We start from the raw sequence: 27,753 nt of genomic DNA, 5'->3' as shown, positions 1-27,753 counted from the left end.
TTCGATTTTTACCCCAACAGAACTGCTAGAGGATTTAAATCCTAGCTGAGTTTATTTTTAAAAAGAGTCAAACCCCTCCCAGTCTTTTCCTCTATCTGTCGCCTATGGCAATAACCCCCGCGGCCCAGCCCACTTCTCCCCGAGTCACGAGCGCGGGCGTCGTCCTCCTCCCCTTTCCAGCGAGGCAGGCGGCCCCACTGGTCAGTCTCTCACCTCGCCTCCTCCACGAGCCGAAGCTCCCCGCACATGGCACCGCGGCGCGTCCCTCGTTCCCCTCTCGCCCTATAAAAGCCCTTGGCGTCCGTGCCTCGGCTAGGGTTTCCCTACCGCCGCCGCTCCACCAGATCCCTCCCCCCTCCTTTCTCTCTCGTCGCGGTAAGGTAAGCCGCCGTTTCCGCGATGGCCGACGGGTGAAGGAGATCACCATCGTCGCCGTGGTACCTTCTCCTCCACGTCGAGGGGTCCAGGAGCACGCGGGCCTCACCACGGGCTCGTTCCCGCCGCCAGATCGACGTCCCCGACACTGCTTCCTCTTCCTCCCGGAGCCCCTTCTTCTCCGACGATCTCCGCCGCGACGCGCTCTTCTTCCCGCTACTTCCTCTACGGTCGCTCCCTCCTCGACTCGTACACGAGGTAGTGCACCCCCCTCCTTCCTCCCTGCCTATGATCGGGCGTCGTAGCCGTAGGGATCGCCGACGTGATGTTTCTGTCGCCGGAGCCGCAGGTCGCCGTGGCCACGTCGCAGTAGAGCCCCTCGGGCATAGTTAGGTGCGGGGATGGATCCGTGTGGATGAGGGCTTCCTCCCCTCCACGAGCCGAAGACGGATTCGACTCGCAGCGCCGGCGAGGCACCTCCCCTGTTCCGGCCAGTCGTCGGTAGCAGAAGTGTCGGGGGTGTCCTCTTCTGATTTGCAGTGTGTATATGTTCAGACATCGATCCGTAGTGCAGTGGTAGCGAGTGTTTGTGCCTGATGAGAGGGCGTGGGTTCGATTCCCCCTCGGCCTCTTTTCATTTTGCTCTTTCTTTGCACAGTGATCGGTGAATCAGCTTACCCTGTTTCCTTCCTCTATCCTGTCGACTAGATGACAGTGGCGTGGTGGTGTGTTGCTGTTGCTAGAACCAGAGGTTCTGGGTTCGATTCCCAGGAGCCTCTGTTTCTTTTTTTCTGCTTTATTTTCTTTTTCTGCCTACTTAATTTCTGTTTTCCTAACTCCTATACAAAGTGGCTTGTTAGTTTTGTTAATTCTGCTGTTTAGTTAACTCTTTTACACAGTGGTGTTTTATTTCTGTTCCTGCTAGTATAGTTAGGGTAGATTTAATTGTGTGTGTGTTTTGCACACTAAGTGGTGATAGATGATGTTGCTACCCTTGTGATGCTTATGGTGGTTGCACCTTAGTGAAGTGAAGTTACCCTTGATAGGGGTTGATGCTAGATGTTTTGCCAATTGTGTGTGTTGTGCTTTAAGGTGTGGAAGTTGCACTAGTTAATCAAGTATAGCCCCATCTTTTGAGCTTTAGTGTGGGCTAAGTTGTTCTTGTAGTTTTAATTGCTTGCATAGATTTAGTGGGGTGTGGATGCCTCCCCCTCACCACATGTATTTGATGTGATGTGATGCACTAGGTGGCTAGCTATGATAGCATGTGAAGGTGGAGCTTACTAGTTAAGCTAGGGTAGATTGTTGTGGGGGTTGCACCTTGAGGATGACATGATTCCTAGGGTGATCCTACTAATTCATGTGAGAGTGTGTACCATCACATGCCCATATGTGAGGGTGTGCAAACTCTCTTGTTAGCATAGGATTTATGTTTTGTTGTGCTTGATGCTAGTGTTAGTGTGATATATGTGTGGGTGTTGTTGATGTGCATGACACAAACATGGGGTTCAAACCCCCATGTCACTTTGTCATTGTGCACATGAAACTCAACCTATGTAGTTGTCATCTTAGAAGAAATACCTTATGGAGTTGCATTTGCAGTTTTGTTGAAAGTTTGGTCCTTGATTCCATGGTATAGATGGAGCCCAAGGGCATGGGGTGTTGTGTGTTAATTGTAGGGGTTTGTGCTCAACACCATAGTGGTGTCAATTACCTCTTGGTGACATGTGTGTGCAAACTAAGCCTAGACAAAGTGGGCATGTGGCTGGAAAATTCCAGATTTTTGAACTCTGTAAATTTCACTAAGTCTGGGATGATGGAAACATTTTCTTCCCCTGTAGATGAGGATGTGCTGGTCATTCTGTTGAGAACTGGCCTGGGTTTAGTGCTAGTATTTTGAACCTGGTATGTTTGTGAAGCTTCCTGTCAAGTTTCAAGTCATTTGGAGTCCAGTAGCTTGTGTTTGGATTGCTTTCAAAAAGCTTCAGAACAGAAACAGAAACTCAGGTGCAGGAATTTTCACTAAGTCCCTGAGATCTGATGGTTTTGGGAAAGTTTGTGGCCTTGTATCTTATAGAGTTTAATTCCTTTTGCTGTGATTCTTTCTGGGGCTTGTAGTGTTCTTGGTTGGCAACAGCCACATATATTATTTGTCATGTTTGAAGACCTGTAGCTATGTTGCATGTTGCTCCCAAACAGCTAAGATGCAAAATCTGGCAGATTATGTAGTTTTGCCATTTTTGTTCAAAGTATGTGCTTAGTTGATGTAGTGGTGTTCTACCTTGCTCCATTTCATTCATGTTGGGTTATTACATGTCTTGGCTACCTGGGAATACCATATTTGTGCCAATTGTGTGTGTGGTGTTGAATCTTTCACGTAGAGCTTCATATCTTGTTTCGTTGATTCCCGTTGATCTGTAGCTCCGTTTGCAATGTTCTTTATATGGTTTTGCACCATTTTTACGAGCTGCGTCTGTTCATGTCATTCTCATGCATGTCAAAATAGTTTAGTGCAAAGTTCTGTCCAGAAACTTGCTGTAGTTTATTTTGCTTGTGCTAGAGATAGAGGTAGTGGTGCATGCTCAACTTTCATCCCATGCATCATGTGATTGTTGCATGTTGTGGTGCTGCTGTTCATTGGCTGTTATTCTTATGTTGGGTAGCACCGGGAGCGGAGAACGAATACGTGGAGTCAGGAGAGTACGTGCAGGACGATCCAGAACCATTCCAAGCTGAGGATATCACAGGCAAGATGATATGACCTTGATTCCATCTCTAGACTTGTTATGTTAGTTTCGATTCCATGTCATATTGCTCGCTGCCTACCACTGAAATCATATTGCCTCTTCATATGCATGAGCCTAAACACCGTTCTCTGTCCTAGCAAACTTGTATGGCTAGGTAGGCTTACTGAGCTACTAATGTTAGCATCGGTAGTTGCAGGTGTTTTAAACTCATGTGATGACATGAGCTTGATATCATAATATTAAATTCTGTTATTTAATTAATGCACCTATATACTTGGTAAATGACGGAAGGCCTAGCCTTTTGCCGGGTGCTTTGTTCCGTTATTGCCGCCTTAGTTACCGGTTACCGGTGTTTGATTCCATAATGATCGCTCCTAACACGTTCGGGGTTGTTATGGGGACCCCCTCGATAAATCGCGTAGTGTTAAGGCTTGTCCGGCAGGACCCAACATTGGTACTATTTGCTAACCACCTAATAATAAACTGCATAGGGAATAGCTACCCCGAGGAATTTAATCAACAACCCGGGCCAGTGCTCCTCATGAGTGTTGGTCCAAACCAGAGCAGCTTATTACGCTCCCCGGGGCAACTCGGTGTTTTGGCGTGGTAACCATCGCTCATCCGGCGTGTCCTGAGACTGAGATATGCGGCTCTTATCAGGGTCATCGACACGTCGGGAGGTCCTGCTAGCCTTGTCTTACCTTAGCGGTATATCTTGCGTATAGGAATCCCAGTGAAGCTTTGGTTTCACCCAAAGTTGAGGTTTTCCTCTAAGGAATCCGACGAGATCACGAGATTCGTGATAGAGGATGCCTTTGCGGCCTGTGTTCGTTTGTGATGGACTAGTTGGAGCACCCCTGCACGGTTTAATCTTTCAGAAAGCCGTGCCCGCGGTTATGTGGCAACTTGGAATATTTTGTTAACATCCGGTATTAGAGAACTTAAACATAATCTAATAAAACTGCCAACTGTGTGCGTAACCGTGATCGTCCCCTCAAAGATCCCTCTTCGATCGGGAACACGGTGGGGTTATGAATGCCGTAGGTAGGTGTTCAGGATCACTTACTGATCAAGTAATTCCGACCGTTAGCGTAGACCACCTTCACCTCTCTGTCGCGTAAGTTAGCCACTTATTCAATCATAGGATGCTGCAGCCGGATACACTTCACCCCTTCCTTACCCAATGACATGACTAGTTCTGGCACCAAGGTCTTAGATTGCTGAGTCCCCGTGGCTCACGGATTCCTCCGAAACTCCCAGCAGGTACAGGTACCCCAGAGGCAGATGATCCCGACGGCACCCAGCTGGTGTGGCAGTACGACGAGGAGACATACTGCCTTTACGTGAACTATCCAGAGGACTGAGCCGTGGTCGTGATCGTGGGCCTGCAGCAGGGTAGCATAGCATTTTCCATGTTTTGTAGTCCATACCGGAACTACCTTGTTTGTATCTGTGTTGTACTCTGAGTTATTAATAAGAAGACAGTTGAATCCCGAATTGTCTACTTGTATTATTATTTTGTGCTATGTTACTTGTTTGCGAAACGCTTAGATGCGCTTCTTTCCTATTCGGGGGCCTCGACCCCCAGATCGGAAAGGACCGCATCTTGGTCGTTACATTTATGAAACGTATCCCACGGCGAGGTGGCTCGGTGCTAGGCCGACAGAAGGCAAAGCAAAGCAGAGGCATCGACTGGAGGGCTATTGCTTGCTCTACACCGACTACTTCGTAGACGCTTGACTGCGCCGTTATCGGATGAGCCAAAAGCTCTACCTTAGAATTGTAAATTCCATCCGAAAGTTTGACAACTACTTCAAGTGCAAGAAGGACTGCACCGGCACACTTGGATTCACCTCACTCCAGAAGTGCACGACAGCTATGAGAATGCTTGCATATGAAGCTCCCGGTGATCTATCGAAAGACTATGGACGCATGGCTGAGTCCACCACCATTGAGTGTTTGTACAAGTTCTGCAGGGTAGTGGTGGTAGTGTTTGGACCACAATACTTGCGATCACCCAATGCTGAAGACACTGCTCAGATCCTAGAATAGAATGCAACAAGAGGATTTCGTAGGATGCTTGGAAGCATTGAGTGCATGCATTGGAAATGGAAAAACTGTCCATTTGCTTGGCAGGGGATGTACAAAGGCGTCAAAGGAGGTTGCAGTGTGGTACTTGAGGAAGTGGCCACACATGACCTATGAATTTGGTACTCCTTCTTTGGTATGTCAGGAACTCACAATGACATCAACGTACTGCAGTGCTCGAATGTCTTCGCCAAGGTTGTTGAAGGTCATGCTCCTTTAGTGAACTTTGAGGTCAATGGGCGCCACTACAACAAGGGATACTCTCTAGTAGATGGTATCTATCTAAGATGGTCTACATTTGTGAAGACTATCTCAAAGCCTATGCTAGGAGGCAAAAACGCCCAATTTGAAGTGTCAGGAGGCATGCAGGAAGGATGTCGAGCGGGCATTTGGTGTGCTCCAATCTCGATCTGTTGTTGTACGGTGCCCCTCTCTTACCTGGTCGAAAGATTAAATGCGGAAAGTCATGACTTGCTATGTCATCTTGCATAAAATGATCATTGAAAGCGAGCAGAAAAAACCAGTGTTTGAGACTGAACCATATTACAAACAGAGTCCTCTTGCCCAAGTTGATCACCAGCTACTCGTAACCTAGGTTGCCTTCCTCAATATGCGTCAGGAGATCCGAGACCCACATGTGCATCAAGAACTGTAGCACGATCTGGTGCAGCACCTATGGAGACTCAAGGCAACGCCTAACTCGACGTGTGTTGAAATATGAGTTTTTTATTTGTGTTTAAATTATGAGTTTGATTTATTGAACTATTTGATTTGTATTGATTTCTACGATTTCTATGATAAAAATTAGTTTTTGTTGAATTTGTGCTCAGTACGTCGAATATGGGTCGAAATTGGGCCAATTTGCATCGAAAGTGGGCCGAAAACGGCGGTTGAGGGGCCAAGCTTAGGGGGTCGGTTGGCAACCCGACCCCCCCCTTCATGTCAATTTTTTCGTAGGTTGACCCCCAACCGGCGTTATTTCAAGCCCCTAGGGCCGAACGGCTGGAGATGCTCTAAGTGAATAACATCAAAAGATGGAGATCCCGTCTTCGATTATAGCACTCACATTTCTTTATTCTTGTTATTTGAGGCTGCACCTCTGTAGACTTCTAATAAAAGTATAGTCCAATGTAATCACGACATTTTGCAGTGTACTGGTTAGGTACTTCTCACCATATAGGTGAAGCCGCGGGTTCGAATGCTTTTGCTCCTGCCACATACTTTTTCTATTAACCTGGCAGCTTAGTTCTGTTCAATGCAGTTCACGACGGGGTAAGCGCTAAGTCTGACTAAGCTTCAGTGACGTAACTGCACCTGCCTTTGGGTGTATGACATGTGGACCTTGTCTTTGAGTGTATGACAGGTGGACCCAACTGTATGACATGTGGACCCTGCCTTTGGGTGTATGACAGGTGGACTCAACTGGTTGGTCCACATGTCATACATCCAAAGGCAGGTGCAGTTACATCACTGAAGCTGCGTCCGAACAAGTCTAGCAGTAAACGTGCCGAACTATAAAATACCGGCAACTAAACGGGTTTGACCCCCTTTTTGCCACATTAGAGCCCGTATAGTCGCTCGATCCGTATTTTTTTCACGTTGGCAAGAAAATCGCCCCCTTCGTGCAGTATATCTGTGGTTTTGTGGCGACTATACATGGCAAAACCCTATCCGCGTGCCGCCGCCACCCTAAATTCCCCTTTCGATTTCTCGTTGCTCGCGAGCTTAATAACCCCCCTTGAAATGTGGCCCTGTAGTTGGTAGTCGGGCCGCCACGCGGATGACAACCCCAAGCGGAAGAGGTGTGTGGCCTTCGACGCCGCTCGGAAGCGGGCCGTGCGTCGCGAGAAGGAGGAGTACGACCGCAGCCATGCGCGGATCTACTCCGGCATAGGCAGCTCCGCCACATCGGCAGCTCCACCGGGGCGTCCTTCTTCCGCACGTTGACTGCGATCAAAAGGGAGCCGACGGAGCTCCCTCCACTTTGGGCTGCGAAGAGAGAGCTGGAGGCGGGGCCAGAATGACGGGCCGGAGGATCCCCCCCGGCAGAGGCGGCCATCCTCGCATGCAGTGCATGGGAGGAGGAGGAAGATCTGCAGCGCCGCCGCACCGTTGATGACCTCGACAACATCGCCCTGGAGCATGGGCTCGTGAATGCGTGGTCCTTCGATGACAAGCTGGCTGCATGGCGCCGCGTAGCCGAGGAGTGGAAGACTGAGGATGTTCTCCGCAATCCCCCCCCCCCCCCCCCCCCCCGGTTCTGCTGAGCCAAATTTTGTACATTATAGTTGCGGTGGCTGCGTGGCCTCCAAATATTAATTAACTACTACAACTAGTTCAATTTCACGCGTGAATGTGTGTTTAAAAAAAATTACGGGTTCATATTCAGTTTCTAATCTGCCGCGGCTGATTTCACCCCCTATCCGAAGACCCATGCGAGGTCTGTTAGAGTTGCTCTTAGACTAGTAAAAATGCTACTACCTCCATAGTGACGACATAGAGAATTTCATTTATTACTTTGTAGACTCATTTAGCATTGGAAATCGTTATGTGATGGTAACATATTACGTTACTCTATTTACATTTCACCTCATTAATTACTTGTCCCATCATATTTTTTTTGTCTATGTGGTATCTATGTTATTACTCCCTCCGTCTCAAAATTCTTATCTTTAATTTGTCTAGATATGAATGCATCTAGTCATGTATTTGTATTTAGATACATTCATTTTTAGCCGATCGTAAGAGAAGAATTTTGGGACGGAGGGAGTACTTAGTACTCCCACTATGAGCAGCCTCATGTGCAGTTGAGCTTGAGCACCACATCGCCCCTTCCCTTCCCTAAACTAGGCGCTGGAGCGGTATAACAAAATACAGTGTGTGCATATTCACACCATCAAACTGAATTATTCTGCGCGCGAACCATTGCCATCGAGTTGCAGATTGTGAGGTAAGAACAATTGTTGGTCAGAATCGTAAGTTATGAACTGATTACAAACCAATGTATCCAATTGAAATTTTACAATAATGAATAATCTTTTTTCTAGCCAAGCTGCGCTCTCTAATTTAATTCAAGAGCCAGAGAACTCATCAGTTTCATACGCGAAATAAGAAAGAAGACCACTAATCAGGCGGGAAGAGCCTGGCAGTTATTAGTCTTGTCAGCTCCTAGCATTCAGTCCTGCAATTTAAACATACAACAAACATATTCAGAATTTACTAGGCGCAAAGAATGGCACATAAAATTCACACCTTTTAAGCAACACGCAAGGAATGTATTGCTCAGGAAAACCAATTATGAAGGAAAGATCATGAGATGCAAGCAAGGACAGCCACAACCTTTCTGCTGTCACTGTTAAAACTCCAAAGTCCAATCAGAATGAGAATGACGTAGCCCTAGCTAGCAGTGCTATGATCACTACAGAGAAGAGTCCATTCCAACAGTGCTATGCACAGTTGATCTTTAGTTTCACTTTCACATTTCAAGTAACTTAACAGCTGATCTTCAGTGCTATAATCACTTTCACCTTTGAAGTATCTTAACAGCTGATCTTTTTTACCTGAACTGGAGCCGGGGCGGCGGCGGCCAACACCTCCGCGTTCACCGGGTAGACCTTCTGCAGCCTGTTTGCCGCCACCCACCGGTGGCGGCCCTCCTGCCAGCAGCAGCACAGGCCTACTGCCACGGCTATCGCCAGAACCACCCCCAGGAAGATGTCAAGCCAGACCTCGTCCTGGTGCGAAAGGTGCACCTGAAAGCTGCCAGTGCCGTGGTGGGGCTGATGCCCGTCCCTGTCCATCCCTGCAGTAGGTGTTTTTACAACTTAGCAGAGTGAATTCATTCAACTATCTGCGGCCTGCGGGAGTATGTACTTTGCTCTAGACACGGAGACAGGAAAGAAAAAAAATTCACAAAAAAGAGTTGGCGATTGCCACACTAGGGGGCACGATGCGGGAGAGGCGAGCATGCGGACGATGCCGATGCGCTCGGGGCACGAGCAGCTGCTTGGCTAGAGCCTAGAGGACGGCAACGGAGACGCAGGCAGGGGGGCAGGGGCGGAGGAGATGCAGGGGAATTCGACATGGCGGGAGTTTGAGATCGTACTACTTACTTGAGTCCCGGGAGAGGAGCGAAGGAGGCAGCCGGCGAGTTCGAGTCGGGGAGAGGAAGCAAGGAGGCAGCGGCGTCGCGGTAGTGAGGAGTAAATCTTCTTCTTCTTTCTCGGACGTACGGGCTGGGGTTTAAGTGGAACAGGCATGTGCACAGAGCAGATTCAGCAAGCTCATCCCTTGAAGGCAGACCGGAATTGAACAGATTCAACAACCATATCAACTTAGTATGTTCCCGATCCGGATGGTACTTTACGAATAATCACCTACTACAACTAATGTCCATATATTCATGAGCTCTACGCCTGCCGATAGAACGAGGGGGAGCTTGGTGTTGGTGTTATTACTTGGAAAGCTGCAGAGTTGCACATGTCAAACCTATCTGTTCAGCCTAGCTAGTTCTATTGCGAATTTGCGATGGATGGTGAATTCAGGTCTACTGGCCTGGGATCGTCCGTGCACTGATGGTTTCAACTGATTCTGAAAATAAAAGCAACAAGCTCATCCTTGAAGAAGCCATACAGAAATTGAATATGGTCCGTTATTCTTTCTTTCACGAGCTCCTGGTCAACTCTCATGCTCTGCTTGGATCATCGTTTCCGTTTCAATTACGCGTGTAAAAGATACATACCTGAGACCGTCATTTTTTTCAGCCAAAGATTGTCAGAGACCAGTAAAATACAAGTGTTAACTAAATAATCCGGTATTAAAATACGACCATCCAAGCGCGGCCTTGTACCAATTTAGGCCCTGTTTGAAACCACTCAGATTATATAATCTGATTTTTATAATTTATTATGTGTCCAAACATGACAAATTATATTGCAGTTTATAAAAACTAGATATCCAGATTATTAAAAACTCATAATCTACTCTACCCCAGCTAAAATTAGATTATGAATTACTAATGACCCATTGTCCTTGGAAACTTGGAGATAATTACCTACTGTCACCGTCACCGTCCTCCAAACATGCCCACCTAGATTATTATCTTTGTAGCTAAAAAATAAAGGGCAGACATGTCATTGTACAATATAAAACCTAGATTACAGTTTATATAATCTGACCTTCAAACATGTCCACATAAATTATTTTTATAAACCAGATTATATAATCTATCTTCATAATTCAGATTATATAATCTATTGTGGTTCCAAACAGAGCCTTAGCTGTGTTTGTTTCAGCTTTGGGAGTCAGATTCCGGTAGGAAAAAGCGGAAGCTGTAACAAACTACTAATTCTGCACAGCTTCGTGGAGATAGGCCGAAGCCGATTTGGGTTGTTTTACCTGTTACACAGCCAACATCGGTCATATGGGTACTTTGGCAGCCAAGCTGCTAGCGATTCGGCATTTTCCCAATGCCACCCTTCCCTACCCTAGCATTTTACGTGAAAAATGCCATCAGCAGGTTGATCCCATAGAGGTCGAGTCCATGCGTTCTCTCTCATTCCTCCTTACTCAAAAAGGCTTTCGCACAACTTTATACATAAAGCAACGATCAACAACATTCGATATAAATGCACACTCCAAAGCACATGCTCACACACACCTAAAGCACGATATATATGTGCTGAACGCGGCAACAACAACTCTAGCATCGATATAGCCACCCTATTCACGAGTCAGGAAAAGATTCGCCACTACTATATCCTCAAGCTGCTTACTTTCTCATTAAAGGATGATGATAAGACCTGGTTCACTTCTCTTGCTCCTGGTTGTGTGCGTAGCCCCCAGAACATGGTCTACTACTTCTCTAAAATATATTTCCCTGCACATAAGAAACAAGCTGCCTTGCAGGAAATATACAACTTTGTTCAAGCTGAAGAAGAGAGTCTCCCACAAGCTTGGGGGAGGCTCATCCAGCTACTGAATGCTTTGCTTGATCACCCTCTTGAGAAGAATGAAATACTTGATATCTTCTATAATGGACTTACCGATGCTTCTAAAGACCACCTAGATAGTTGTGCTGGTTGTGTTTTTAGGGAACGAACCGTAGAACAAGCTGAGATCCTATTAAATAACATCTTGTGCAATGAGAATGCTTGGACTATTCCCGAACCACCTCCTAAGCCAACTCCGAAGAAAAGAGGTATTCTATTCCTCAGTCCAGAAGATATGCAAGAAGCTAAGAAATCTATGCGAGAGGAAGGCATTAAATATGAAGATGTCAAAAGTCTACCACCTATCGAAGAGATCCATGGTCTTGATAACCCGATGCAGGTAGTAGAAGTAAATTGTCTGCGTAGGTTTGATGAGAGTGATATTCCTTTTGATAAACCTGCTAGCTTATGCCTGGATGAATTTGATAACTTTGTTGCCAAACAACAGAGTTTTAATTATTATGTTAGCAGACAATTGGAACAGAATGCTCGTATGCTTAGTCATTTAAGTGCTTGTGTGGACAAAAATGTCAATGATCTTAAGCTTCTGAGTAAACATGCCTCTATGGTTACCACTCAGGTAGAACAAATACTTAAGGCTCAAAATGACTTACTCAATGAGTTGAATGATAATTCTATTAGAGTCGTCACTAGAGACGGTAGAATGATCCAGGAACCTTTGTATCCTGAGGGTCATCCGAAGAGAATTTAACAAGATTCTCAAGGAGTTAGCACTGATGCACCTAGTCATCCTAGAAAGAAAAGGAAAGATGATAGGAACCTGCACGCTAGCAACCCTGTTGCTGCTACATCTGAGAGTCCAAACGATGTCTCTGCCTCTGATGCTGAAACACAATCTCGTGATGAACATGAGCCTAATGATAATATCAATAGTGCTGTTCATGATGATGCTCAACCTAGCAATGATAAGGATGTGAAGATTGAACCTGTTGATCTTGATAACCCACAACCTAAGAATAAGAGATACGATAAGAATGACTTCGCTGCTAGGAAGCATGGTAAAGAAAGGGAACCATGGGTTCAGAAACCCATGCACTTTCCTCCTAAACCATCCAAGAAAAAGGATGATGAGGATTTTGAGCGATTTGTTGAAATGATCAGTCCTGTCTTTCTGCAAATGCGTTTTACGGATATGCTCAAGATGTCTCCGTATGCTAAGTACATGAAAGATATTGTGACTAATAAGAGGAGCATACCCGAGGTTGAGATTTCCACCATGCTTGCTAACTATACCTTCAAGGGTGGAACTCCTAAGAAACTTGGTGATCCCGGTGTACCCACTATACCTTGCTCCATTAAAGGCAACTACGTTAGAACTGCGTCATGCGATCTTGGAGCCGGTGTTAGTGTTATGACTCTCTCTCTTTATCGTAGACTTGAACTGGATAAGTTGACACCCACTGAAATCTCTCTGCAAATGGCCGAGAAATCAACTGCTTTCCCTATCGGCATTTGCGAGGATGTGCCTGTTGTGGTTGCTAATGTCACTATCTTAACAGACTTTGTTATCTTGGATTTTCCTGAGGACGATGCCATGGCGGTCATCCTCGGAAGACCCTTTTTAAACACTGTAGGGGCTGTTATAGATTGCAACAAAGGCAATGTCACTTTCCATGTCAACGGTAATGAGCATACGGTGCACTTTCCAAAGAAACAATATCGAGTACATTGCATCAATGCTATCGAAAAAACTTCATCGATTCTTATTGAGAGCTTTGAATGCTCTATTCCTCCTGATAAGATGAAGTATGATTTGCTTGTTGGGGAGATACACATCCCCATTGAGGTGACCTAGTGACTATTCAAAAATTCACCGTTCTCTTTTGCGATTCGAAAAGGTTTGTCGAGGAGACTTGATCAACCTAATTGATGGATTTCTTTCGATGACCATGAGAAGGATGAATCGAGGAGTCAGAAACCTGTGTTCCAAGCTTTCACCTTCGGTTGCTTAGAAGAAAAATGATAGATTTAGTTTAGTTTGCCCTGTTTTTTGTTTTAGCGTCCGGTAGAAAAGTACCCAAAAAATAAAAATTCTTCGAACGTCCTGAAAATCAAGTATGATTTTTTCTGGATTTTTTGAAAAATACTGGGATGAAAAATACTGGGGCTGCCCCAGTGGGCCACAAGCCCAGGAGGCGCGGGCACCCCCCTGGCCGTGCCTACCTGGCTTGTGAGGCCCACGTGCACACCTCCACTCATTCTTGCTCTCATCTGGTGCTCCTACCTCCAGAAAAAATCGTTTCGTAGCTCAAACCCGTGTTCTTGTTCCTCTTGCTGGGATTTTCGATCTCTTTGCTCAAAGCACCATTCTGTGAACTGTTTTGGGGAAATTACTCCTTGGTAAGTGACTCCTCCATTGGTCCAATTAGTTTTTGCTCTAGTGCCTTATACTTCGCGTATTTTTGCTGCCTTGGTGACCATGTTCTTCAGCTTTGCATGCTAATTTTAGCTGGTCCCAAGTAGTTTTGATGCGTAATATGACCTCTAGGCACTTGTGGGAGTAGTTGCTACTAGTTTTGTTGAGCCTTGTTCACTTTTCCTTAGAGTCACTAAAAATTTCAGAATTTTTCAGAGATAGAAAAGGGAAAATATGAGGAGGTTCTTAAGAGGCTCTTCAAGTCGTGACCCCAAGGATGATGGAAGTGAGAAGAAGCCCAAGTATCTGGTCCCTCGAGTCGCAGAAGTTCGAGCGTGTGAATGGCCAAGCGACGTGTTCTTACGCGCCGCTGGACTTTATGAGGACTTCTATCACATGGTGGAGAATGTGGCCTTACCGCCTTCATTGAAGATAAATGTCCGCAATACCTCCTCCTCACTAATATCTTCATACAAAGCTTTAACTTCTATGTGAGGAAGAATCCTCCTATGGTTGAGTTCAAACTTTATGATATCCCCGAGCGCATGTCACTACAGGATTTTTGCAATGTTTGAAAATTACCTTACGATGGGGATATTCATGAACTTCGCCCACGGGACTTGGAGGCTTTCATCGATACAATTGCTGTAGGAGAGGAGAGAGAAGTGTCTTGCGCTAGAGCTGCTATCATACATTTTCCCGTGCTTCGGTACTTCTCACTATTTGTGGGAAAATGTTTGATTGGCCGTGGGAAAGCTGGGTCACTTAGTTCCCCAGACCTTGCGGTCTTGCACGAAGCCCTTTATAACGATAAAACTTATAGCTTGGGCGCTATAGTAGCTCAACGGTTGAACACGAACCGTTCTAAAGGCATTGTCTATGGAGGTATCTGTTGGAATTATGCCCTAGAGGCAATAATAAATATAGTTATTATTATAATTCCTGTATCAAGATAATCGTTTATTATCCATGCTATAATTGTATTGAATGAAGACTCATTTACATGTGTGGATACATAGACAAAACACCGTCCCTAGCAAGCCTCTAGTTGGCTAGCCAGTTGATCAAAGATAGTCAGTGTCTTCTGATTATGAACAAGGTGTTGTTGCTTGATAACTGGATCACGTCATTAGGAGAATCACGTGATGGACTAGACCCAAACTAATAGACGTAGCATGTTGATCATGTCATTTTGTTGCTACTGTTTTCTGCGTGTCAAGTATTTATTCCTATGACCATGAGATCATATAACTCACTGACACCGGAGGAATGCTTTGTGTGTATCAAACGTCGCAACGTAACTGGGTGACTATAAAGATGCTCTACAGGTATCTCCGAAGGTGTTAGTTGAGTTAGTATGGATCAAGACTGGGATTTGTCACTCCGTGTGACGGAGAGGTATCTCGGGGCCCACTCGGTAATACAACATCACACACAAGCCTTGCAAGCAATGTGACTTAGTGTAAGTTGCGGGATCTTGTATTACGGAACGAGTAAAGAGACTTGCCGGTAAACGAGGTTGAAATAGGTATGCGGATACTGACGATCGAATCTCGGGCAAGTAACATACCGAAGGACAAAGGGAATGACATACGGGATTATATGAATCCTTGGCACTGAGGTTCAAATGATAAGATCTTCGTAGAATATGTAGGATCCAATATGGGCATCCAGGTCCCGCTATTGTATATTGACCGAGGAGTCTCTCGGGTCATGTCTACATAGTTCTCGAACCCGCAGGGTCTCCACACTTAAGGTTCGACGTTGTTTTATGCGTATTTGAGTTATATGGCTGGTTACCGAATGTTGTTCGGAGTCCCGGATGAGATCACAGACGTCACGAGGGTTTCCGGAATGGTCCGGAAACGAAGATTGATATATAGGATGACCTCATTTGATTACCGGAAGGTTTTCGGAGTTACCGGGAATGTACCGGGAATGACGAATGGGTTCCGGGAGTTCACCGGGGGGGGGGGGGGGGCAACCCACCCCGGGGAAGCCCATAGGCCATGAGGGTGGCGCACCAGCCCTTAGTGGGCTGGTGGGACAGCCCAAAAGGGCCCTATGCGCCATACAAAGGAAAATCAAAGAGAAAGAAAAAAAAGGGAGGTGGGAAGGAAGGGAAGGACTCCCACCCACCAAACCAAGTCCAACTCGGTTTGGGGGGGGGGAGCCTTCCCCCCTTGGACTCGGCCGACCCCCTTGGGGCTCCTTGAGCCCCAAGGCAAGGTCCCCTCCCTCCCACCTATATATACGGAGGTATTGGGGCTGATTTGAGACGACTTTTCCAAGGCAAGGTCCCCTCCCTCCCACCTATATATACGGAGGTATTGGGGCTGATTTGAGACGACTTTTCCACGGCAGCCCGACCACATACCTCCACGGTTTTTCCTCTAGATCGCGTTTGTGCGGAGCTTGGGCGGAGCCCTGCTGAGACAAGGTCATCACCAACCTCCGGAGCGCCGTCACGCTGCCGGAGAACTCTTCTACCTCTCCGTCTCTCTTGCTGGATCAAGAAGGCCGAGATCATCGTCGAGCTGTACGTGTGATGAACGTGGAGGTGCCGTCCGTTCGATACTAGATCGTGGACTGATCGCGGGATTGTTCGTGGGGCGGATCGAGGGACGTGAGGACGTTCCACTACATCAACCGCGTTCTCTAATGCTTCTGCTGTACGGTCTACAAGGGTACGTAGATCACTCATCCCCTCTCGTAGATGGACATCACCATGATAGGTCTTCGTGCGCGTAGGAAAATTTTTGTTTCCCATGCGACGTTACCCAACAGTGGCATCATGAGCTAGGTTCATGCGTAGATGTCTTCTCGAGTAGAACACAAAAGTTTTTGTGGGCGGTGATGTGCGTTTTGCTGCCCTCCTTAGTCTTTTCTTGATTCCGCGGTATTGTTGGATTGAAGCGGCTTGGACCGACATTACTCGTACGCTTACGAGAGACTGGTTTCATCGTTACGAGTAACCCCGTTGCTCAAAGATGACTGGCAAGTGTCGGTTTCTCCAACTTTAGTTGAATCGGATTTGACCGAGGAGGTCCTTGGATGAGGTTAAATAGCAACTCATATATCTCCGTTGTGGTGTTTGCGTAAGTAAGATGCGATCCTACTAGATACCCTTGGTCACCACGTAAAACATGCAACAACAAAATTAGAGGACGTCTAACTTGTTTTTGCAGGGTATGCTTGTGATGTGATATGGCCAACGATTTGATGTGATATATTGGATGTATGAGATGATCATGTTGTAATAGAAAATATCGACTTGCACATCGATGGTACGGCAACCGGCAGGAGCCATAGGGTTGTCTTTATACTAACATATTTGTGCTTGCAGATGCGTTTACTATTTTGCTAGGATGTAGCTTTAGTAGTAATAGCATGAGTAGCACGACAACCCCGATGGCAACACGTTGATGGAGATCATGGCGTGGCGCCGGTGACAAGAAGATCGTGCCGGTGCTTTGGTGATGGAGATCAAGAAGCACGTGATGATGGCCATATCATGTCACTTATGAATTGCATGTGATGTTAATCCCTTTTATGCACCTTATTTTGCTTAGAACGACGGTAGCATTGTGAGGTGATCTCTCACTAAAATTTCAAGACGAAATTGTGTTCTCCCCGACTGTGCACCGTTGCTACAGTTCGTCGTTTCGAGACACCACGTGATGATCGGGTGTGATAGACTCAACGTTCACATACAACGGGTGCAAAACAGTTGCGCAGCGGAACACTCGGGTTAAGCTTGACGAGCCTAGCATGTGCAGACATGGCCTCGGAACACATGAGACCGAAAGGTCGATCATGAATCATATAGATGATATGATTAGCATAGGGATGCTTACCACTGAAACTATACTCAACTCACGTGATGATCGGACTTGAGCTAGTGTAAGTGGATCATGAACCACTCAAATGACTAGAGAGATGTACTTTTTGAGTGGGAGTTTAGCAAATAATTTGATTAAGTTAAACTCTAATTATCTTGAACATAGTCTAAGTCCACTTTGAACATAGTCTAAGTTTAGCAAATAATTTGATTAAGAAAAAAAAGGGAGGTGGGAAGGAAGGGAAGGACTCCCACCCACCAAACCAAGTCCAACTCGGTTTGGGGGGGGGAGCCTTCCCCCCTTGGACTCGGCCGACCCCCTTGGGGCTCCTTGAGCCCCAAGGCAAGGTCCCCTCCCTCCCACCTATATATACGGAGGTATTGGGGCTGATTTGAGACGACTTTTCCAAGGCAAGGCCCCCTCCCTCCCACCTATATATACGGAGGTATTGGGGCTGATTTGAGATGACTTTTCCATGGCAGCCCGACGGTAGTGGCATCCTCAGTCCACTCCGGGGTACCCCGGAGCTGGTTATTTCCCTTCTTGGGAGTAGACCAACTTAGGACAAAAGCCTAAGCTTGGGGGAGTACGTGTTTCTCACCGACTTTACATTTTTGCTTATGCTTTCACTTTGTTCGTCGATGTTCATACTTTGCCACTGTATCATCCATGCTAGTTTATTTTATTTTTCTCGTTTTCTTTTCGTGTGTCTGTCTAGTTTGAGAAAACCCAAAAAGATTTTCTTTTTCTTCTTTTGCTTGTTGGGAGCTTTTCCGTGTAATTAGTTTTCTTTTTCTTTGGGTCAAGGTAGAAGATAATGGTTACAATGTTTAGTGGCTCTTGCATGCATACCTGTTTAGCTGTCAAAGAGCCATATTACTTTTTCTTCTCTTTGTGTTTGCTTGCAGATTCCAGCATAGCCCAATGCACGAGCACGCTTATTATTGTTCACGTCATTCGGTCATGCAAGTGAAAGGCAATAATGACGATATATGATGAAGTGACTGAGCTTGGAAAAGTTGGTATGAACTCGATCTATTTTGTTTTTGTAAATATGACTAGCTCATCGTGCCTGATTCAGCTTTGTTGTGAGAGAAACATATTTGCAATGACAACTTAGAGATCATAGTTGCTTATGCCATGCTTATTTAGCTAGGAGCTTATAATGGTTTGTCTTGGATGCCCATATGAATTTTGAGATGACTATGTTGTAGTATGATAGGATGGTATCCTCCTTTGAATGATTCAAGTGGCTTGACTTGGCGCATGTTTACGCATGTAGTTGAAACAAAATCAGCATAACCTCTATGATATTCATGTTCATGGTGATTTATGTCCTACTTATGCTTGCACTCAATGTTAGTTAATCTCAATGCATTTTGATGACTGTTGTCGCTCTGTAGTTGGTCGCTTCCCTGTCTTTTGCTAGCCTTCACTTGTACTAAGCGGGAATACTGCTTGTGCATCCACTCCCATAAACCCAAAGTTGTTCCATATGAGTCCACCATACCTACCTATTTGCGGTATCTACCTGCCGTTCCAAGTAAATTTGCATGTGCCACTCTCTAAATCTTCAAGAAATAATCTGTTTTGCATGCTCGAACCGCTCATGTGGTGACAGGGGGCTATCAGTATCTTCCATGCTAGGCGTGTTATCCTCGATATATGTTTATTCACTATCATTCACGAGAAAGGGGTCGGTAATTGGAATTCCCAGTTCCATGCTCAAATCGAAAAGATAATTGCAAACAAAACTCCCCTGGATTGATGTTAGTATGGATGGCACCCGAGGATTCGGCTAGCCGTGGAGTGTGATTGATTGGTGGGGGGGGGGGTCAAAACTTTACTTTTCTGTTTGGGAGCCGCCTATAGCATGTGTAGCGTGGAAGATGTTGAGAACTCTTAGTCATTGCGTTGACAATGAAAGCATGCCATCCAAAATTATTATCTCTGTTTTCAAAGCTTGAGCTCTGACACCTCTGCAAATCAATGCTTCCCTCTGCGAAGGGCCTGCCTATTTATGTTCCTGTTGAGTCATCCTCCTCTTATAAAAGCACCAATTAGAGAGCACCTCTGTCATTTTTATGCTTTGCTTTTAACTGTGTTGAGTATGACTGTGACTGGATCTTCTTTGCCATGAATTACAATGTTTAGACAACCCTTGTTCTTTGAAGGTGCTCTGCATTTATGTTTTGCAGTCTGAGAAAGAGCTAGCGAGATGCCATCTATTCGTATTGCTTCATGCTTGTTTTGATTGAAGTGTTGACGTTTGAGACTTATTATTATTTGCTCGCTAGTTGATTATGCCATTGATACGAGTTTACTGTGAGACCTAGATGTCATTTGCTTATGTGGTTTGCTTGTGATCTTGCTGAAATTATGGTTATGAGTTAGACATAGTTGCAACAACAAGATCAAACAGAGTTCGTCAAAGTTTTTCTTTTGTCTCTTTCAGTTTGTCAACTGAATTGCTTGAGGGCAAGCAAGGCTTTAAGCTTGGGGGAGTTGATACGCCTCCGTCGTATCTACTTTTCCGAACTCTTTTGCCCTTGTTTTGGACTCTAGTTTGCATGATTTGAATGGAACTAACCCAGACTAACGCTGTTTTCAGCAAAATTGCCATGGTGTTGTTTTTGTGCAGAAATAAAAGTTCTCGGAATGACCTGAAAATTTACGGAGAACTTTTCCGGAATTAATGAAAAATACATGCACAAAGATCCACCGGAGGAGGTGAGCCAGTGGGCCACAAGCCCAGGAGGCGCGGCCACCCCCCTGGCCACGTCTGGCAGGCTTGTGGGGCCCACAGAGCTCCACCGCCTCCAATCTCAGCTCTATATACTCCGTTTCGCCAAGAAAAAAAAATCAAGGAGAAGAGTTCATCGCGTTCGGAGGCGCCGCCACCTCCTGTTCTTCCTCTGGAGGGCAGATCTGGAGTCCGTTCTGGGCTCCGGAGAGGGGAAATCATCGCCATCGTCATCATCAACCTTCCTTCATCACCAATTCCATGATGCTCTTCACCGTTCGTGAGTAATATCATCGTAGGCTTGTAGTACGGTGATGAGTTGGATGAGATCTATCATGTAATCGAGTTAGTTTTGATGGGGATTGATCCGTAGTATCCACTATGTTCTGAGATTGATGTTGCTACTACTTTGCCTTGCTTAATGCTTGTCACTAGGGCCCGAGTGCCATGATTTCAGATCTGAACCTATTATGTTGTCGCCAATATATGTGTGTTTTAGATCCTATCTTGTAAGTTGCAGTCACCTACTTTGTGTTATGACCCGCCAACCCCGGAGTGACAATATCCGGAACCACTCCCGGAGATGACCATAGTATGAGGAGTTCGTATATTCACCAAGTGTTAATGCGTTCGTCCGGTTCTTTATTAAAAGGATAACCTTAATATCCTGTAGTTTCCATTAGGACCCCGCTGCTATGGGAGGGATGGACAATAGATGTCATGCAAGTTCTTTTCCCTAAGCACGTATGACTACATACGGAATACATACCTACATTAGATTGACGAACGGGAGCTAGTTACATATCTCTCCGTGTTATAGCTGTTGCATGATGAATCACATCCGGCATAATCATCCATCACCGATCCACTTCCTACGAGTCTTTTACTACTGGTCTTTGCTCTGTTACTTTGCCGCTACTGCTGTCACTGCTGCTACTGTTAATCTGTTGCTACTGCTGCTATCATACTACCTTGCTACTAATACTTTGCTGCAGACACTAAATATTTCAGGTGTGGTTGAATTGACAACTCAACTGCTAATACTTGAGAACATTCTTTCGCTTCCCCTTGAGTCGAATCAATAAATTTGGGTTGAATACTCTACCCTCGAAAACTGTTACGATCCCCTATACTTGTGGGTTATGAAGCCACGTGTTTAATTCTATGGTTAAGTTTACCTTAAATACTTTTTATTTTATTTAAGGATGCTTGCATGGAGGGTATAATCACATATTTGTATTTTTTAAAGTAAGAACAATACCTTAGCTTGGGTCCACCCTCATAACTCTTATGAAGGTAATGAACTTTAAGTCAATGAATTGCGGTGAAAGTAACTTGGCGATATTCCTTTCTATCCTCAAGAGCCTTTTGTTCACTATAAGAAGTATCACCGACATGTCCTTAGCATAATTAAGGATTGGGCCACATTGCTTCACCTTGCTACTTTTTTACTTGCTACTTGTTACCAATTATCTTGCTAACAAAGTATCTATTATAATTGTCTCACAATACTTGCAATGAAATCCTTGTTGAAAACTGCCTATGAATTCCCTCTGCTCCTCGTTGGGTTCGACACCCTTACTTATCTAAATGACTACTATTGATACCCTATACTTGTGGGTCATCAAGTACCTACCTCATCATGACTAAATGCACCCCACAAGACCTTAGGCACTCACTGGTCGATATTGTATACCCACACTCACAAAATATGCGCGTTCATTAGTTCAACACTATTAATTGACCTAAAATTCATATTTGATGTGAGTACCTAAAATATTCGATGGCAAAAGAGAATTAAGGTATGAAATAATTATCACATCTTAAACAATTAATGCCATGCTTTTTTAAGATGTGAGATCTTCACACTTCAATGCAATTGATAGCCCTTATTGAATGCCAGATATTCAACGAAATGCTCATATCATTATAAATATGGAAGGATGAACATGAGAAATAGACCATGCTATATTTCCACCATGAAAGAAAAGCCATCAATTAGAGTGATCATTCTGTTTGCCTATTTTGCTCTATCCATCGGAGGTACCGAAGGAAAATGTATAAAAGGAGGGAGCAATACTTCTAGGGTCCTCATGAATTGTCAAGTTAACAAGACTATTATGGTATGTACATGTATTCTTCTTATTATCCATATATATCCTTATTTATGTGATTATTATGAACATGATGAAACATCAAAATAGGTTGAAGGTGGAGATGTATATGACTGCGTTGGTGTGAATCTGCAACCCGCCTTTCACCACCCATTGCTGAAAGATCACAAAATCCAGGTCATTTATTATCATGATGATATCGTTACTATTATGTAGTGGCTAAACTAAATGTCAATATTCATGTTTGAATCCAAAATGAAGGGCATGTTCTCTATAATCACTTGTAGGTAGGTAACATATCATATGTAGTAATGGTTGTACTTTTATTCAGCTACACTCACATTTATCATGAATCACTTTGTGTTTCTCTTTAGGCAATGATTTTGTACTAGAAGAAAAACCAAACAACTTTTTGTCAAACGATCAAATGTACATGTCCTTAGTTTTGTGCATATATTTTATTATTGCTGGAAATATGCATTTGATTATATGATGATTGAGTTTTCTTTCTTAAATAGATGGAACCCAGTTCTCTCCCGTTTAATGTGCACACGGAATCTCCATCATCGATGCATACTATCCCACAAGCACAGTTGTCTATCATTGACTGCCCTACAGGAACGATTCCAATACTGCGTAACAATAGAGGGGACCACGTGGCAACATATAGTACTGATCAAGTGGTTGCCAAAGGTGAACAACAAGAGGTAAATATCATGTTAGCACATGGTTTGGGTGATCCAGTTAGCTAGGTAGATTATGAAAATATATAAGTTTCTATGAGGACATTGAATGTACAATAATGGTGTAATATAGTTGCATGTCCCAATACACTCCAGGTGAGTATCCCATGCAAATTCATATTTGGATTGGATTTTCTTGTCCAATATATTAAAACAAGTAAAAGAAATAGTTAATTGTGTAAACGTGAAATTTATTTGGTGTCGATAGTGTGGAAATAAATTTGAAATTTATTGTCTCCACCAAGTTCCAACCACATTTTGTACAAATGTTTTATATAAATTGCCCTTAGTATCTAGGCAATATTAATTGAAATTCTAGTAATATTACTTGTAATATGATGTCAAACATTTTAACTATGCTAATGCTTTTTCTCTTTTCATGAAAAATGCAACTTTTTTTGTCTGTAGGCCGCAGGAATCAAATATTTTGATGAGCTATACGGAACGCGAGCGAGAATAAATGTTTATGAGCCAAAGGTGAAGACTGGAAGTAAGGATCTTAGTGCATCATCTATACAAATTGGCGGGAGGTCGGAAGTAACCAATGCAGATTCAATAGGTGTTGGTTCTTGGGTATATCCAAGCTACAGTGGTGACAACTTTGCCAGGTTTCATGTTTACTGGGTAAATGACAACTATTTTTTTGGATGAACATTGTTTATAGAAATGTAAATACTTCATAATGATGTTATTTTTACGGACATTGGAATACATTTGATGTAGTATGATGGCTTGCAAAACAAGGATTGTGTTGATCATGAGTGTCCTGCTTTCGTACAAGTTAGCTCAATAGTTGGTCTTGGAGGAAGAATACATCCGGTTTCTATTTACAATGGGCCACAGTATGAGATTGTTGTTCAAATTTTTAAGGTATTCTCATGTTAAAATTTGTATTTTTGCTTATATTTTTCCTTTATTTCATAAGAAACAATAACGTTTCTAATGATTTTTTTGACTCGCAAGCATTGCTCTAAGTGAACTTGTTAGTGGAAATACCATTAGGCAATACAAATAATAATAACCTTTGACGTAATAGATATTTTAACATTGAAGCATGAAATATATGTTGGATATGATGATAAGGATACTTTTACTACAATATACATATCATATAGTCTCTTCGTTTCAATTTTGATCAAGCATTTACTATGCAACCTTGATTTATTTTAGGACCCAAAGACTAAAAATTGGTGGGTGACTTACGGCGAGAAAAATACACCTATCGGATATTGGCCAAGTTCACTATTCCATTATATGAAGCAAAGCTGTAATTATGCATTATGGGGTGGATATGTTACAGGGCCAACGGCCTCGACAAACTCTCCACAGATGGGTAGCGGTCATTTTGGTTCCGAAGGTTATGGAAAGGCAGCTTTTATGAAAAATATCCAAATTGTGGATAAGAACAATAATCATGTTACTCCACATACAAATAAGGCTCGTCCTGGCTCTAGCAATTTAGATAAATATACTACTGATGGTTATGATGTCAATAAGTATGGTATGCATATATACTATGGTGGACCCGGTGCTGTAGTTTGATAATATATACTGAATGTTTTAATAAAAGTTGTGATAACCTTTGTTCAATAATTCATCCGGTTAACTTGTCGATTAATCCCTACTCATAGGGTCATCGAGTAGCCGATAAACCAAAACATCATTCAATTAATTGATTAAATGACTGATTAACTTCCCGATTAGGCCATTACTCCCCTATTGCCCAAACGATCGAGCAGTTACCAGTTAACGATTTCCTTAACAATGGTCATACCTATACATTTATTGATCTAGTAATGCATTTTTTAGGAATTACACTTCCAGTAGCGAGATCACCTTTCAAAGTTTCATGACCTACATGAGATCCCTAAAATAGCTATTCATCTATATTTATTTACTATACATATTGGTTTTGGTCTATGTCAAACTTCATAAACTTTAACCAAGTTTATGGAAAACAATATGAATATTTACTATAAAAATATATATGATGTGAAAATATATTAAATGAAGGATACAATCATATTTATGTCAAGATTTTTGTCAAAATTTACAAATTTGAAATTAAGACAAAGCTAATATTTGGTGGAAGGGCACCGCCAACTCTCACCCACAAAACGGACAACACATCCTTCTACAAACCTAGGGGGGGTCAGTCTGCGGGCAGTAATGCGGGAGACGGCGATCCACAGCTAGCCGCATATGTTTGCAACTATACATGATGGAATTCAATGAAGTTCGGATACAAAATAACATAAAACAACCATACATGGCATACAAAAAGTTTAGTACAACAATAGTTCAAATTCAACGAGATCAACCAAATGTTCAACAAGTTTTTCATTGATGGATCATTTTGTCACACACATACTACCCCTTGAGTTTTATCCAACAATGTATGTGCGTGAAAGGTATGTCCATTGATCTATAGTACATCACAATAACACACACATGCTACAAAACATGTAGATAAACATTGAGTGAATGAATAAATAAATCAACAAGTTTAGCAAGAGGAAGCAGAACATACGATCTCGAAGGGTGTCTTGCGCAACGGCCACAATGCATCAATACGATCAACCGCAGCACAAAACTTTGTTATGGAGTTTTGAGTGGTCCATCATCGTTATGCTAACAACTTGACATTGATATGCTAACAACATAACATTCCGTTCATGGATGGTGTGCATGTCATAGGGTGCAATGTGCTTCACGGACGAAAGAGTCATGCATGCACTACCAAAAGGCCCCCTTATGCACCTCCCTATGATGTTAGCACATACAACCAACCACACATCGCACAAGAACTCGTCCATGGTAAAGTACCCCCACCATCCTTCTTACTCTAAAAATTAGAAAAAGTTAAAAAATAAGCTCAATCGCATTTTCAGCAAACACCTTTTCGGGTGTGGTGTCCACCACGGACCCCATCAACACGGAGTGGACAGTACCTGCCTACGAACGAATCCTGTGTGGATGACGCCGTAGAAAAAGGCGAGCGGCGCATTGGTCGTGACTGCAGACATCCGTCAATGCCTATTTGGCGGTTGGATAGGTACCATGATGACGACGAAGGAGGAGGGAGTGGGTGTAAAGCAAGGGGGAGCAGGAGGCAGAGTGGAAGAGTATGAGATGAGAGAGGGATTTGAGTGGGCCCGAGGTGTCTCACGCCTACTTTCTGGTGGTCCCTACTCCCACAAAGCCCCCAGTTTTCTTCTAATTTGCGGGATAACTGATAACCCACAAGTATAGGGGATCGCAACAGTTTTCGAGCGTAGAGTATTCAACCCAAATTTGTTGATTCGACACAAGGGGAAGCCAAAGAATATTCTCGAGTATTAGCAGTTGAGTTGTCAATTCAACCACACCTGAAAGACTTAGTATCTGCAGCAAAGTATCAGTAGCAAAGTAGTGTGATAGCAACAGTAGCAACGGTAACAGTAGCAGCAGTAACAGCAGTAGCGGTAACAATAGCAGCAGTGACAACAGTAGCGGTAACAGTAGCAGTAGTGACAATAGTAGCAGCAAAGTAATGTAGCAAGGACCAGTAGGAAAAACTCGTAGGCATTGGATCGGTGATGGATGATTATGTCGGATGACATTCATCATGCAACAGTTATAACATGGGGAGATATGTAACTAGCTCTAGTTCATCAATGTAATGTAGGCATGCATTCCGTATATATTCATACGTGCTTAGGGAAAAGAACTTGCATGACATCTATTGTCCATCCCTCCTGTGGCAACGGGGTCCTAATGGAAACTACGGGATATTAAGGTTCTCCTTTTAATAGAGAACCAGAACAAAGCATTAGCACTTAGTGAATACATGAACTCCTCATACTATGGTCATCTCCGAGAGTGGTTCCGGCTATTGTCACTCCGTGGTTGCCGGGTCATAACACATAGTAGGTGACTACAACTTGCAAGATAGGATCGAGAACACACATATATTGACGAGAACATAATAGGTTCAGATCTGAAATCATGGCACTCGGGCCTTAGTGACAAGCATTAAGCATGGCATAGTAGTAGCAACATCAATCTCAGAACATAGTGGATACTAGGGATCAATCCCCATCAAAACTAACTCGATTACATGATAGATCTCATCCAACCCATCACCGTCCAGCAAGCCTACGATGAGATTACTCACGAACGGTGAAGAGCATCATGGAATTGGCGATGAAGGAATGTTGTTGATGACGATGGCGACGATCTCCCCTCTTTGGAGCCTAGAACGGACTCCAGATCTGCCCTCCAGAGGAAGAACAGGTGGTGGCGGTGCCTCCGTATCGTAAAACGCGATGAATTCTTCTCCTTGATTTTTTTTCCGGACGAAAGGGACTAAATAGAGTTGGAGTTGGAGGCGGCAGAGCCCCGAGGGCCCTACAAGCCTTCTAGGCGCGGCCAGGGGGCCCGCGCCTCATGGGCTTGTGGGCTCCTCGCTCCACTCCTCCGGTTGATTCTTGCGCAAGTATTTTTTATATATTCCACAAAAAATCCTCGCAAATTTCTAGGTCATTCCGAGAACTTTTATTTCTGCGCAAAAACAACACCATGGCAATTCTGCTGAAAACAACGTTAGTCCGGGTTAGTTCCATTCAAATCATGCAAATTAGAGTCCAAAACAAGGGCAAAAGAGTTTGGAAAAGTAGATACGACGGAGACGTATCAACTCCCCCAAGATTAAAGCCTTGCTTGTCCTCAAGCAATTCAGTTGATAAACTGAAA

The 27,753-nt window shown here is 44.0% G+C and overlaps 1 protein-coding gene across 1 annotated transcript; it reads left to right on the top strand.

Moving 5' to 3' along the window:
• Positions 1-22,132: 22,132 nt before the first annotated feature.
• Positions 22,133-24,596, top strand: LOC123403694. The gene is made up of 6 exons (XM_045097607.1): positions 22,133-22,285; positions 22,367-22,453; positions 22,795-22,983; positions 23,428-23,643; positions 23,743-23,889; positions 24,190-24,596. The coding sequence occupies exons 1-6, from the start codon at positions 22,142-22,144 to the stop codon at positions 24,559-24,561; spliced, it is 1,155 nt and encodes a 384-aa protein (XP_044953542.1). The 5' UTR covers positions 22,133-22,141; the 3' UTR covers positions 24,562-24,596.
• Positions 24,597-27,753: the final 3,157 nt, after the last annotated feature.

This window comes from Hordeum vulgare, chromosome 6H, assembly GCF_904849725.1.
Source record: "Hordeum vulgare subsp. vulgare chromosome 6H, MorexV3_pseudomolecules_assembly, whole genome shotgun sequence".
Taxonomy (NCBI): domain Eukaryota; kingdom Viridiplantae; phylum Streptophyta; class Magnoliopsida; order Poales; family Poaceae; genus Hordeum; species Hordeum vulgare.
The sequence above is the reverse complement of the archived record's forward strand: the minus strand, read 5'-3'. Positions and strand labels throughout refer to the sequence as shown.

What these genes read in the sequence shown, in the direction of transcription:
- LOC123403694 (XM_045097607.1), top strand. Translation starts at nt 22,142, where the DNA reads ATGAAAGAAAAGCCATCAATTAGAGTGATCATTCTGTTTGCCTATTTT. An exon ending in TGAAAGATCACAAAATCCAG is followed by an intron (nt 22,454 to 22,794) that starts GTCATTTATTAT and finishes TTTCTTAAATAG; the next exon opens with ATGGAACCCAGTTCTCTCCC. An exon ending in TTGTTGTTCAAATTTTTAAG is followed by an intron (nt 23,890 to 24,189) that starts GTATTCTCATGT and finishes GATTTATTTTAG; the next exon opens with GACCCAAAGACTAAAAATTG.